Raw genomic sequence first — 15,014 nt, 5'->3', positions numbered from 1 at the left:
GGAGCGATGGGTTCATCCCAGAGCCACCAGCACGGGACAGGAGCTGCTGCTGAGCTTTCCACTGGGAGAAATGGAGTTTTGGAGGAAGGTCAGCAACACTCTGCACCTGGAACTTCCATGGAATGGAGGCACCACTTCTCCAGCTGCCATTCTCCAGTGGAATCAGGGGCTGGCCCACCCATGGACACAAACACAACTGCAAAACTAAGGCTTTTTGGGGAGSAAAAGGATTGAAACCCCACCCTCCTTAATTCTGTTTCCTCCATTTCCTGATTTCTGCAAACATTATTTGATGTTTTTCATTCCCCAACTCAACATCCAACCACCTGGGGTGCAAATATCACATCCACTGTAAAGATGGGGAGGTGGGTACAGGGGATAGGAAACTTCCAGGGCCACAGAGGAGTCAGTGGCAGAGCTAAGATTATAAAGCAGCTGCTCTCAAATTCCAGATTATCCATAATGAGATTCTGATTTACCAAAAAAAAAGGAAGAAAGGGCCACTTTTTGCATTTTAAAAGTGCCAAATAATCTAAGCAAGGCTAAGATGTAGGCGCTGCCCTGTGAGTCAAGTGGAAGCTGAATTTCTTCCAGTGCTTCTAAATAATTTAAGATTTCTATTTTGGACTGAAGCAATAAACCAAGGGAAGGAGAATCAGGGAATCTTGACTAGGGATGCTTCATTCAGCAACAAAYTCCTGATGCCAACCCAAAACCAGCCTGGATTCAGTGACATCAGGTGCTCAAAGATGCAAAACAAAAATAAATCTCAAGCTATGCTTGAAAAGAAACTCCACTTTTTCACACAGCCCCAAGCCCAAATTTCCCCTTCCTATAATATTGGTGGAGGATTTTTTTAATTTCAAAGAGAAACACTGCTGTTTAGATAATTCAGTGCTTAAATCCCTAAAAAATAATTGCTATCACCCCCAAAATAATCCAATATATCCCTTGAGTCAGTCAATAACCTGCCCAGTTATTGGTCAGTCTGTGGCCTCAGAAGTTGGAGGAAATGCAATGGAAAAAAAAGGAAAAGGAATATTTTCTTACAATTGCAACAGTACTGGAATCAAAGACCTGCTTACCCATAGTTAATGTTTTCTTTGATGTCCACCTCCCTATAGTCATTCAAAAAAGAAAAAGGGATTCATGAACTATTGAGACAACTCCATATGTCACAAGACAGTGCTGTAATCATTTTCCACATCCCAGCTGCACTTCCAGGGCTCAGATGGTTTCAAGGTGTCCCACTGGGCAATTAAATTGTGTGTGGGGGGAGAAAAAACAACATTTTCTAGAGTTTAYAGCAGCAGCTTCATAACTTTCCCCTTCACACACAATGAAGATATTTTAAAGTCTGCTTACCTATCCTTGAATTTTCAGGAATTCCAGTTTCTGGATGACTCTTTAACATTGGCTAAGTGCAATTAWTTTTTTTTCTTGACTGTATGAAAATCAGGCCTGTACTTAACAATTCCTATATCAGACAGGTCCAAAATGCTGCTGATTTTATAGGACAGTCATAAAATAATGTATGAACAGCCCCCAGAACATTGGGCATAAACCCCAAGATGACTTTCAGAGCAATAGAAGGCCAAGATCCAGAGCTAATCAAACTCAGGAAAATATTAATATTTTTTAAAATTCTTTTCTTTCAGGCTGCAGAACTGAAGACTTTTTTTCTTTTTTTTTAAATTAGGAAAGGAATTGCACTCCAGAGCCAATCAAAGAATATTGAAAAAAGCTAAATTTACACCTTTTCAGAGTTTTTTTTGTAATTCATCCACTCTAAAATAGACASAACCAAGCCTTGCAAACTCTCTGGGAGTGGAAATATTTCCATAATCTGTCCATGTAGGAAGAAGAGAGGATGCACCAGCAAGGAGAGATGTATCCACCTCTATTCCTGCAGAATACCAGCCTCTTTCCCCAAAATTCCCATTCCTTTTTTTGACTTGAGAATAAACAACTAAACMATTTCCCAGGGCTGGGTCTGAAGCYTCCAACATTTTCAATTTTACCTCTTTAAAAAAAACCAATCACCTGAACACTGGAATTGWGGGTGTTTGTTCTGCCTGGGTACCAGCTCTGCCTCTGCCCAGTRCCCAGTTTTTGTGGCACCAGTGACACCAGTGAGGGTGTCTGTCACACCCAGTGCCAAGAAATCCCCAACTGGGTCCACACAGCTCCTGCCCACTGAACCCCCTCCAACTCTGCAGCCTCAGCTTGGATATTGTTAAATTCCCACAGTTGGGATATGGAAAAAAAGGGGAAAAAAAGCTGGAAGAATGCACTGGTGTGAGGGAGGCAATGCACAGCTGGAGAGAGCCCATGAGGGAGCAGAATTCCAAGGAGATGGAAGGCAGGAGGGGTTAGAGGAGACTGGGAAGGGAGATGGGAACCGGAGCGAGCGGATTTAAATTTTAAATTCCTGGGAGCTGCTGCTCCCACATTTTGAGGTGAGCATTYCCTCAGTTTGGAGGAACAGTTTAACCACAGCCAGCCTCCCTGCACTGCATTCCCACCCCGTTATCCCTGCAGCAMACCCAAGAGTGCCTCTTACGCTGGGTCCCGCACGTCTCTGGTGATGCGATAATTCCAATCACGGAAAAATTCGTTTTCCTTGTCGAATTCYCGCTCGTCCTCTCCAATGGTCACAGTGAATCTTTTCTCCTCAAAGTCAGGCTCTTGCTCTTTCCTCATGGTTGCTTTTTTTAATACCTGTCAGAATAAAAACAGAGTGAGGAGAGAACGTTCCTAAGGCAGGGAGAAATTGTAATATTGAAAATCCTGCCCTTGGGAGAACTTCTTCTGCTAAAGCACCTTCCTCCCTCAGAATGTGCAGGATCCTGGCCTTTTCCTGATTAATTCCAATTTCATCAGCTCAGAACAGCAGGAAACAGAAGTTTCTCCCCTGCAGTGATTGCATCTACTGAAGGAAGGCAAATTGGATCAGCTTAAAGCTTTGCTTGGTGGAGGACTGGATTTAAGGTCCACAAATCCCCCTAGTTTTTTTAATATAAAACCCCCCAAACCTGGCTGTGAGCTCCTCTTTGCTGTCTAACAACTGTGATGTACAAAACACAATTAACAGGTTAAAAGACAAAAGGAAGAGAGCAAGAGCAAGACACTCATGATCCAAAATGAGATTTTCCAGTAGATTTTGGAGCTCCCTGAGGAAGGGATTTACCTCCTTAGCGTGTCGGAGTCCCCTCTCCCAGGCACTTTCTGTTGGAGGGTCTGGTGGAGGTGGAGGTAAGATTTCATCAACCACTGGCCCTCCCTGTTGGAAAGGTGAGAAGAGAAGGAGAAGACACTTGAGTTAGTTTTAAACAGCAAAGTCAAGCTTTGTAAAGTTACCTCAGAGAATCTCCAGAGCTGCCTCAGCAGGACAAATGAAAACTGTGGAAAATTACCCCCCTCTACTGGCAACTCCAAGATCACCATCTAAAAATCACACATCCAATTGTGGATTTAATTTTGCTGAAGTATTAGCTCAAAAGGAAAAAAATAAAAATAAAGAGGTGAAAAATCAGAGAATGATGAAGTGGTTTGGGTTGGAAAAAATGGTTGAAACTCATCTTGTTCTTGTGGAAGGGACACTTTTCAGCAGACCAGGTTCTCCAAGCCCTGTCCATGGAATGGGAATTCTGAAGACTTCCAGGAATGGGGAGGAGGGTGTAGAAGYCATAAATGCACAGAAAAGGTTCCATACCCAGGGGTTGGCTGGCATCAGCGGGTGAGGGCCRATGGGAGGGGCACCGTTGGGGGAGAAGGGCTCAGGCTTGGAGATCAAGGARTAATTTCCTTTGTCATTGACTCCAGGGTGGATAAAGCGACAGTTCATGCCCCAGGTGCAGTGTCCTGTGGGAACACACAGCTGTTAGATCCCTGTTTGCCAGCAGCAAGCATCACTTCAGCCCCACAAAACATTTAAACCCCCCAAAACATTTAAAACATTTCTCAATGTTTKAAACAAAACATTGAGAACCCCCCAAAGCATTTAAAATCCATCCAGGAATAACGTTTTGAGATGTTTTGAGTTTTCTCCTTTTCAGCTTTGTTGGGATTTACCTGTTTGCACACACATGGAAAGTTACTCGTCACCCTCTGCCTGTCAGAGGGGACAAACAGCTCCAGACACAGATGGAGGAATGCACAGGAACCTAATTCAGGTGGGAGAAGGGGAGAGATGGATGTGCACTGGTAATTAAATGCAGGAATAAGCCTATGAGCTCCTTGTGTTAACGATGAACATTTCCAATGAGGACCTTCACCTCTGACAGAAAACCTGAGAGCAAAGAAGGCACCAGAGTGCATCCCAAATACACAGTGCTGAGGCAGGGAATACAACCATGGAATGGTTTGGGTTGGAAGGGCCTTAAAGAGCACCAAGTTCCAGCCTTCTGCTGTCCCAGGCTGCTCCAAGCCCTGTCCAACCTCTGACACTTGCAGGGATCCAGGGGCAAGGCCTCCCCACCCTCCCAGGGAAGGATTTCATCCCAATATCCCACCCATCCCTGCCCTATTGCAATGCCTGAGCACCAGTGTAGGGGCTGAGATCACCTTCTGTGACACTGCAGGGGCTCTGCTACCCATGGCCAAGTGGCCACACAGCAAACTCTGGAAGCCACTCCCATGGGAGAGCTCCTCAGGCACACAAAGACATCCCAAATATCATCCTGGTCCCAGGTGAGCAGACCTATCCTCCCCAGTGCCAGCAGGAACACCATTCCAGAATCCCAGCACAGCTGGGGCAGATCCTGCAGCCTGAACTCTGCCCCTGGCACACATTCCCAGCTGCCCAAGGCTCAGGAACAACCAGCCCTCCCTGCCCAGGGACCTCCCTGCTCCCCCCTGGCAGCAGCCCCTCCGTGCCATGGCTCCAGCTCTGACACAGGAGCACATCCAGGAAGCCACGTGTGGCATCTGTGAAGGCTTTGGAAAGCCCCACACTGCACTGACGCAGGAACTGAGGCTCCACCCTGCTCCCCACCCTCCTGCTCAGCTCGGATTTTCAGCAATTGTTTCGAGGGAGATTGTAAATAAAAGCAAATAAATGAACAAATGTTGAGTGAGGTGAAGCTGCGGGAAGTGGATAAGGGCTATGATCAGTTTAAAGAAGGAAAGTTGTATCAAAACTAAACATAAAAAAGGCAGGATAGTCTGAGTCGCTGTGCATGAAGTTTAAGAAATATGTTATTGAGAAGAGATAGAAAAAAGAAGAAAATCAAGGAATGGTTGGGGTTGGAAGGGATCTCAGAGCCCATCTCATTCCAGCTCTGCCATGGACAGGGACACTTCCACTACCCCAGGCTGCTCCCTGTCCAACCTGGCCTTGGACACTTCCAGGGATGGCTCAGCCACAACCTCTTTTCATTCCAAAAACCTCAGCAAGTTTTCCTTTATTTGTTTCCTCCAGATTCACCCTGARCAGGTTAAAGCCCTTTTTGTGTAGTGGCTCCTTGAAGGAATAGGAAGGTGATGCTGAGGTCACCTGGGGTTTAACATGTCAAAGCAGCTTAATGGGGAAAAAAGCCCCAAACAAGAGCAATTTCAGCACCTCTGGTCCATCCCACACCCCACAGGGTGGTTACCTTTCATGAAGAATCTGCAGGTGGGCCGTGGCCTCACTTTCCTGTCATTGGGGTCTTTAACTTCCCCTTCTTCCAAGTCATCATCCTGGAACAGACAACAAAGCTGACATTTCATGTGGGGCACTCCCCGCAGGGCCTGCCATTTCCCAATCTGCTCAAACATCACTCACTGACAACCACCCTGGGGCAAAACCACAGGAGAAAAACAGGATCAGGTTACAAAAACAGCCCAGAGCACCTTCCCAAGGTGCTGCTACAGACAGGAGATACAGCAGTGGTTCAAAGGTGGCTGTAAAAGCACTTTTCACCATTCCAGAATGTTCCAACCTGCCTTGGACATTTCCAGGGATCCTGTGCCAGGGCTCCCCACCCTCACAAGGAGGAATTTTTTCCCTATATCCCCCCTAATCCTGGCAGTTTCAAGCCATTTCCATCACTCCATGCCCTTGTCCAAAGTCCCTCTCCAGGGACAATCTCACACATGAACTTTTTAGGGTGAGTCCAACACATTTCTTCCAATATTCTCCAGCAACACCTTCCCCTCCACTCCTCAACTCCACACAAAAGCTGGGAACCAACTCACACAAAACTCTGTATCCTCCCCAGGGATTCCAGCACCAGCAATAAATTCTGGGAGCTGGAGGTTCCTCCAAGATTAAGAACAAGTATGAAACAACAGCCATGAAACACTTCCAGAAGGAAGTTTAATGGAATTTTCAAGTACCAGCATTTGCTTTTGTTCTCCAGGATAAGAAGTTCTTGCCTGGCTTTGTTAGGCTGCACCTAGAAAGCCAAAAGGAGCTGAAAAGAGCTGGGGATGCAGAAGGCAAAGGTGCAAATGCCCAGAGAGTTGTCACAGGTATCTGGCCAGGAAATCAGGATTTTATCCTAAAAGACATCCCAGTTTTCCCTTTCTCTGCCTCCATTTCCCTCTTTCCAGCATGTRAAACGTGTGAAAGAGGGAGCATCTGGATGGGCCTTCCCCCTCWGCCTGACAACAGCAGCTTTCTGTGTGGAAAAGATGAGGAAAATCCTCTCCTTTGATCCATTTCGCAGCTGGAAAGAAGGAAAAAGCCATCACTTGGCTGTGGACAAACAAAGCAGCAACAGAGAGTGGGTGAAGAGCCTCTCCTGCTGCATTGCTGAGCCAGACAGAATGGATTTTAAAGCCTACACTTCTATTCCAATTAAAATTTGCATTAATATTCCCCTCCCTCCATTCCAGAAGCCTAAAAGCAGCAGAAAATGCAGCAGACTGAAGTTTTCCCCAAAGCTGGGGCTGGCTTTCAGTGCTGCCTGAATGGAAGAACCAGCTCCACTCTGCTGCTTTCAAAAGAACTGTGTGAAGTCTGGAACAAAAGGGGAAGTATTTATTTCTGTGAGGTCTCCTTGGAATCAGGCAGCTGGGAATGTGGTTATGAGTTAATGTATGAAAACCAGGGTACAGATTCATCTCGTGCTTTGTAAGGAGAGCTCCCAAGAATGCCTCAGGCTCCAAAGGAGAGCATTCATATTTTAATCAAGGAGCAGGCATGGAGTCARGACTCCAGGAATATTTTTTCACCCCATAACATGCTGGAATTCCTTCTAAATGAATCAGAAATACACAAAAACCTTTGGAAAACACGTGTTGAACAAAATCACCTGCCAGGATGAGCAAGAGGRACACAAATTACGACATTTTTAAAGCAATTAAATTTGTCAAAGAGCTGTGAAGAGTAAAAAAAAAATAGAAAATATGATTTTTTAATAAAAAAGGGAGGAGATCTGTCTCCACTGAGGATCCAGGAGCTTCCCAAGGTTCTGTGGCCAGGTCAGATCCACAGGAATGGGGCCTGGAAGGACACAACATCTCCCCTCCTGAGCTGAGGAGCCCCACCAGTGACCTTATCCACACCCCAGTGCTTCCTTCCCTGTTCCCTGGATATTCCCACAACCCAGCCCAGCTGTGCAGGTGGAATTTTGGAATGGGGAACCAGCTCAGGTGCTCTGAACCAGCAATTTCCCTTTGCAGTGCTTCACAATTCCACTATTGGGAGTCAATTCCAGACCTGCAGCCCACAGRAGGAATTATTTTGGAATTATGTTGCTGTGTTTTCTGCATGAAAAAACAGGGAAACTGCTGTTAAGCTGCATGAAACAGCTGCTGCTCTGCAGAGCTCCCTCCTGAACACAAACATGGATAAAGCTGACATTTCCCCTAATCCCCACTGCAATTAAACCCCACTTTTGCTTTTTCTGAATAGCTGTGTTTGTTGAGGGCTCTGAAACCCTGCACATCCCTGATCCCATCCCCAAACCTTGCCTTGGGTATYTTCCAGAAATCCCAGCACTTTCCATTCCTCTTCCACACATCCAGACACTGCTGGAGCCCCACAGACAGCCCAGGGTCAGGGTTTTCCCTACACCTGATGGTGTGAGCACCACAGCCACCCTCCATCCCTCGATCTGAACAGCTCCTGGACACCTAATCCATGGGATTTGCTGTCAGCATCATTCCCAAATCCTCCAGGAGCTGAGGCAGAGAAGTTTCTTAAAGCACTGGAGCATTCCCACACTGAGAGGGAACAAAGCTCATTTGGGATGGCTCCGGCACAAAGTTTGGGTTCAGCACCAGGGGCCCCAAACCCTGAGATCYTCCATGCTGTGGCATTACCTCCAGGGAAAAGGGTGTTCCTGGCACACTGGGGACATAGATATTCCCATCAGGAGGGGGAARGAATTGCAATGGGAGAGGTAACCAGCTCTGAACCCCCTCAGCGCTCTGCCCCCTCCTACTTACATCGATTTCTCCATCATCAATTTCTCCATCATCTTCTTCTTTYTTCTTCTCCTTGAGGGAATCCTGCCCATCCTTTTCATCATCACTTTTGCTGCTGGATTTTTTCTCATCTTCAGGGGCATCATCTCCTTTCTCCTCTTCCTCATCATCCTCCCCAGCAGCTTTCTCCCCATCCTCCTCYGCAGCAGCAGCACTGGGTTCCTCGGGAACCTCCTCATCATAGTCCAGCTCGTGYTCATCCAGCTCCCTGGTGACAGAGGACACTTCCAGGTCATTTGTCCTATCTTCCTCCTCTCCCTTGTGGGGCCGGGGGCTCTTCAGCTCCACGCTCTGCTCGTTGGTGTCGGATTCCTGCGATTTGGCCTCGCTCAGCCGATCCTCCTCATCAGAGTGGTTTTCCTCTTCCCCACGGCTCAGAGCTCTGCCTGCATCCTCCTCCTCRCCCAGCAGGCTCCCCTGGCCACCCTCCCCATCCAATTCCCGGTCTGAGCCGCTCTCTTTCAGGACTTCCTCATCAGAAAGCTGCTGGTCCTCTTCCTCAGGAGAGCAGGGGTTTCGCTCCGGGCTGTCGGTAACGTCCATCAGTACCCGAGAGTCTGCAGGGAGAGGACAGCAAACTGAAAAATCAGGGAAGGTTCACCCTGAAGAACCTGTTCTGCCTCCTAAGGAAAGGCTGGTTGAATTCCTGAGGAGCCAGGCTGGAGGGGCACTGAGGAACCCAATCTAAWGAGTGCCATCCCTGCTCATGGCAGGGTTTGGAATGAGAGGARCTTTTTCCCCTCCAACCCAAACCATTCTGGGATTCCATTCTAGAACCCAATCTAATGAGTGCCATCCCTGCTCATGGCAGGGTTTGGAATGAGAGGAGGTTTCAGGTCCCCTCCAACCCAAACCATTCTGGGATTCCATGGATTCAGGAACATGGTTTCTAACAGATCCTCCAATAGTAAAATTGAGAGTTTAAACTCCACAAAGAAACTCTCAGTATTATCCCAGAATAGCATGTGCTACTCTACACATACCATGATGGACCTTGAGGCTGGAATTTCACAGAATCCCAGAATGGTTTGGGTTGGAAGGGATCACAAACTGTTCCACCAGGGACACCTTCCACCATCCCAGAGTCCTCCAAGCCTTGTTCAGCCTGGTTTTCACCACTTCCAGGAATGGAGAAGCCACAGCTTCTCACCTGAGTGAGGCAGAACCCTCAGTAAAGACTCCAAACCCCTTCAAGACAGCACATCCACTTCCTAACGGTCTGCATGGAGACACTGGCTGGAAGATTTCTGCTTGGGAGAAATTAAAAACCCCGTGTCTGCTGAAAATAAGTCCAATAAATACGACAGAAAAAGGCAATGTGCAAAGGAGAGGGAAAAAGCCAACCCATACATTGATTTATTTTACTCCAGAAACAAAAACCCCATAAATTATAGAACTGCCTGATCTGGAACTGGCTGAGCTGTGCTTTCCTAGGCAGGTGACCGGTTCACAAAAGCTCTTGGGCTTTAAAAACCCTAAAGRAAAGCCATGCAGTTACAAATCATTTTCATTTTAATGTCTTCTGTTTTACTCCAGCTGCTCCCAGCTACGACATCCCTGCAATTTCACTTTGTGCTGCCACAAAGCTCAGAGTTTTACCTGTTATTTTTAAGACCCTTGGAGCAGAAATGCTACAAATGTCAGACTCTGGCTGCTCCTTTAAACACACCCAGCAATCCATCATGAAATCAGAGTTTATTAATCTTTTATCAGGCTGCTACTTCACCTTTTCCTGACACTTCTCCCTGTTTCTCTGACTGGTTTTGCACAGAGAAAGGGATTTCCCATCAAGAGCCACAGCAGCCACACCAAACCCAGCTCCAAGCAAAGCAAACTGAGTCTCCCCAGCACCTGAACCCCCAAAATCTTTTGGTAATGAACAGAATTTGCTGCAAACTCTCAAGTTTAAAGTCCCACTCCAGAAAATCCTGTCTGCAGAGGTTTTAAAACCAGGAAATAAATTCAAGCCACTTCCAGAAGCACCTTAAGCTGCATTTCAGGACTAACTATAGTCTCCTCAAGCCCTCAGAGCCCTGCTGATATCAGCTAATGGATAAATCCGAGATGATCTCAACATCAGCAGTGCCCAGAGCTGCAGAAAATTTACATTTTGAGCTTCCTCCCAAGTCCTTTTGCTCCTCTGCATGTCTGAAGTTGGTTCTTGCTCACCAGCAAAGTTCTGATTTCCCTGACAAGGTCAAACCCAAACTAAAAAGCTGAAGTTGCCTCCTGGTGACAACGACTCCSAGCAGTTCCCCAGGATGGATCTGAAGCAAATTATCTCCTTATTGAGCACATCAAGCCTGATGCTGAGCTCATAAATTCCTGCCCAAATTGTTATTGGCTTTAAGAGCCAGTTCAGAGCAGAGATTTTAATTGCCCAAGTGCCTGAGAAGTGACTTTGTGTGAACACAAAGGTCAGGCTGCAGAGGCCACCAGAAATATAAAAGCTGCCAGGGGCACGTGGACTCAGGAAATTTGTTTTCTGATTTCTTGCAAATAAGCAGCACAAAAAAAATGGTTTTAAGTGAAGCAAATGGCTTTTTGTGTTTGACATGGAGACCTTTAGAGGGATGGGAGGAAACAAATATGTTCTGATGGTGAGGAATATAAAACATTGACCTCCACAGCAGCTATTAAAGCTCTTATAAAAATCCAGAGCATCCAGCAGTTGTAATAATTTCCTATTAATTCCCATCAGCAGAAATGATAAGAAACACAATAAATGATGGCCCAAGTGAGAAGTATTCACAAAATCCAGGCAGATTGGGTTTTTTGGGGTGTATTTCCTTGGATTCAGGGAACAGCAARTTTCACTTTGACCACAGGCTCCCTGCATTTAATTCCTCCATCACTTCCAATCCCAAATCATTCTGGGGACAGCCCCAGCCCAGCCAATCTCCAAAGGCTGTCRCTTTAAGATTCCCCAAAACCAACAAAGCACATTTTGGCATCAACCCTAACCTGGCATGGAAATGCCCCAAAACAAAGCCAAGATGTCCAAAGGTAAAACCAACAGCAGGGAAAAAAAATGGGACGTAGAAATTAAAAGGAAAACTGCCTAGTGATGGAACAGGACCAGCTTAATTCCAGTTTTAAGTGCTGTCTTAGAATAATCAGTTTATTCCAAATTTCTGGAATCCTGCAAGGGGTTTGCATGAGGTGGTTTTCAATCTGCAAATCACAATTTATCCCAAACCTTTGAAATCSTGAAAGTTTTGTGGGTTATTTTTTTGAGGTGTTTTTCAGGGGTTGTTTGGGAGTTTTGTACATTTGGGTTTTTWAAAAAATTGCTTTCTGTTCTTCTTAATTTAGGTAAAAAGACAAATACCACAAAAATCTGAGAAAAATAACTGCATGGATGTAATTTATATCAAGCAGAAACCAAGTTTTATCCCTCCCTCATCACAAACTTGGCTTTTTTTTTGTGCCTTAAAACTAAGCTAGTTTCTTCCTGATTCAAAATCAGCTACAAAAGAAAAAAATTAACTCCTAACCCCCAGATAAGACTGTTTAACTTGCAGCTCAGGCAAGAAGCAAGGATGTATTAATGCTTCTCACTGAGCAGCCTTTTATCTTTAAAAATCTTAAAAATTCAGGCAAAGCTGCCTTTGGTCCCAGCTGCACAACTATTTCTGTTCCAAAACTGGCTCCATTTGCTCAAAGTGTGTCAAGTATTCCTTTCCTGAATGTCTGAGGCAGCCTGGAGCAGCACAGGGCACTGGGAATTCCATCCAGGCTCACAAACCTTTCCCAATTCCAGGATAACCGAGCTGGGACAGCYTTTCCACGGGGAGCTTTTGGAGTAAATTCAATAAACAAGGTGCATTTTCAAGCAAAATTTGGCTCTGGAATGACTTGGGCACGCCTCAGTGAGCTGAAAAAGCCTTTTTAAAGCAGGTCAGATGTTTTTAGAGAAGGAATTGAGGATCTGGCAGTGAAATTCCCAGCCACCCTCCCTGGGGGGAGCAGATGGTGTCCCATGGGTGGGGCAAGGCTGCCCCTCCAGCTGTTCCCTCTGGATTCTGCCCTGTGACCCTGAACCAGCAGGATGGGACATCCCACTGCAACAGAAAGTGGGGAAAACTCTGAAATCCACATTTAATCATGTTTTTGAGCCGGGAAAGAGGAGCTTTTGGTTACACGGCACATCGAGGACAGGAGGGAGCTCGGAAGTTTCACAGCCTAGAATATTTCAAATTAGGGAATGAAGCATCAACTGCTCCTCTGGAATATTTCAAATTAAGGRATGAAGCATGAACTGCTCCTTAATTTATCAGTGTTCCACAGCTTGCACAAGGTGGGACAGAGATGCTCCTTCTACCTGGCCATCCTCACCTGCACTGGATGCACCAGGAAGGGGAAAATTAGCTCCCACTAAGGCCTTCCTGGAAACATTTAAAATTATACATTTTCCCCCATAAAAAGTGAGGAGAAAATTGTGGACATGCTACAGACATTCAAATTAATCTGCTTCAGCTCCTTTATAACACATTTTTATCAAAGCTTAAGGATATCCAAGATTTTTTGACTCAATTTTTTGACTTAATTTTTTGACTAAAGTTAACTGAGATTAAGCAGCCTTGACACAAGACTAAAGGCAAAGAGAGAAAAGCCCTTGGCTACTTAAGTTGCTTTTTAAAACTCCACTTCCATCTTRCCAGGGTACATTTTAAATAATTTTCTGAACCTCACACTTTTATCCCTTGATTTGTCCAAGGCCAGAGCAATCAGAGCTGGAATTCTTACCCAGTAGCACTTTTTGCAAAATCAGGCCCAACTTCCTCTGTTTTGTTAATTAAACAGCACCAAAAGTACAAAGTTGAGAAGGAAGAAATTCCAGCCAGGTACTAAGTGCCTATAAAAACCCAGAGCCATCACTTTTAGCCTTAAAATCCTAAAAATTTTYACAGATATGAAGAACCAAGTGCATTCAAATTTCTGTCTCACTCACAGCACAGCACAGATGGAAGGAAAGAAGAGAGGAAACTCTTTCATTCAGCCTGAAATCTTTGGGCTAAAAGGATAAAATCCCATTTCCTAAAAGCCAAACAGCTCCAAGCAACATGAAAATATTCCTCTGAATCAGATCCACGAAATGCAGGGGTTAAAGCAGAGCAGAAAAGTTYGGGAGCAGGGTCTAAGTGCAGGCAGAAACAATGAGGGAGCTGAGGAGAGTGAATGGGAATAGTGCTGACAGGACAGGTGAGGAGAGAAAGGCAGCACAAAAAGATTTAGGGAACAAAGAACTGCAAAAACAGAGGCAAAGCAGAAATGAAGGGCAGGAACCAACTAAGGGAAAAATATGGAAGAGCAGCGACAGCAGAGAAGGAAATAAAACACCTCAGGATCCAGGAAAGGGGAAACACAGAACACTGAAAGGATGAAGTTGTGTGCAGAACACAAGGAGAGCACCCAGCCCTGCCTTGATTGCACTTCTGGTCATTAACAGGATTAATTAACCAAAATTATCTTTTCTCTGCCATCCTTACAGAGCTCCAAGGTGGAGGATGCGCAGGAAATTCTGCAGCTCTCAGGAAACCCTTTAACACCCCAAACTCAGCTGCCTTGTGGGATCAGTTTGTTGGTGAGAGGCATTTCCAGGAGCTGCGTTTGAAAACTTCAATGAGGAATGTTCCCCATGGCTTTGTGTTGGAAAATTGAAGGGGAAAACGGCTGAAGTTTGTTTTCCTGGCACAGCTGATCCTCCCTATTGCTCCTTCCTGCAGCTCTCCCCCAGCAAATGCTCAGTTTGAGTTCTCAGCACCTCAGGAACAGAAAAMCAGCAGGGTTGTACCTGAATCCTGCAGGATTTGGGGATAATCCCACTCAAAAGACCAGTTTTACTCAAACACTGGATCAGCAGTTTGGCAAAGAGATGTCCTGATAAACTGGGACCCCTTCTCTGAATCCAGGAAATATTGGAAAAATAAGAATTCACACCCTGAAGGTGCTGTTTGGCTGTGAGGAGACTCACCTGACAACTGACCTTACAGGGGATGGACCCCAAACCTACCTTAGGAGTGACCCTATAGGTGATGGACCCCCCAAACCACTCAGAACTGACCCCACAGGTGATGGGTCCCAAACCCACCTCAGAACTGCGCCCTACGTGCAGCTGCTGTGCTGTGGTTTGTGTCCCCACCGGGTCCCCGCAGCTCCCCCGTGCCCCCCTCACCTCCGAGGGTCTCCTGCCAGGCTGGGCTCCTCCTGCTGTGCCCCCCGGGCCGCGGCTGCTGGCGCTGTCCCTGTTCCCAGTGCCTGGCGAGGGGGACAGTCAGAGCCACCTGCACCCCCGGGCTCTGTCCCGCCCGCCCAACACCCCCTGCCGGGCCCCAGCTCTCCCCCAACACCCACCTGAAACTACGGCTCCCCCAAAGCCGTGCGCGCCCCTTCCCATTCATTATCCCAAAGAAACGGGGGTAATTCATTGATTTCCCCACTCTCCCGTCCCCAGTTGCCCTCCAGGCTCCTCGCGCCTCCCCCAAACTCCCTTTGAAAGGAGCGCCGGGTGCTCCCCTCCCCTGATCGCCCCCATCCCGGGCCGTTCCCCCGAGGGTCCCCCCTCTCCCCCCGGTTCGGGGCCGCCCCCGCCC

At 46.6% G+C, this 15,014-nt stretch overlaps 1 protein-coding gene across 4 annotated transcripts in view; it reads right to left on the bottom strand.

Moving 5' to 3' along the window:
• Positions 1 to 14,674, bottom strand: part of ZC3H18 (zinc finger CCCH-type containing 18) — a 42,999-nt gene extending 28,325 nt beyond the window's left edge. For 2 of the 4 annotated variants that reach the window (XM_057384461.1, XM_057384462.1), the window contains exons 1-7: positions 14,597 to 14,674; positions 8,380 to 8,975; positions 5,598 to 5,682; positions 3,716 to 3,864; positions 3,191 to 3,283; positions 2,564 to 2,721; positions 1,086 to 1,118 (exon numbers count right to left, since the gene is read on the bottom strand). In XM_057384461.1, the coding sequence (XP_057240444.1) occupies positions 1,086 to 1,118; positions 2,564 to 2,721; positions 3,191 to 3,283; positions 3,716 to 3,864; positions 5,598 to 5,682; positions 8,380 to 8,961 (1,100 nt within the window). In that variant the 5' untranslated portion in view covers positions 8,962 to 8,975; positions 14,597 to 14,674. The remainder of the gene's footprint in view (positions 1 to 1,085; positions 1,119 to 2,563; positions 2,722 to 3,190; positions 3,284 to 3,715; positions 3,865 to 5,597; positions 5,683 to 8,379; positions 8,976 to 14,596) is intronic. The other 2 variants (XM_057384459.1, XM_057384460.1) reach the window with 1 other exon arrangement.
• Positions 14,675 to 15,014: the final 340 nt, after the last annotated feature.

Source organism: Malurus melanocephalus, unplaced genomic scaffold, assembly GCF_030028575.1.
Source record: "Malurus melanocephalus ecotype Western Australia unplaced genomic scaffold, MMel_1.1 scaffold_710, whole genome shotgun sequence".
Classification (NCBI taxonomy): domain Eukaryota; kingdom Metazoa; phylum Chordata; class Aves; order Passeriformes; family Maluridae; genus Malurus; species Malurus melanocephalus.
The sequence above is the reverse complement of the archived record's forward strand: the minus strand, read 5'-3'. Positions and strand labels throughout refer to the sequence as shown.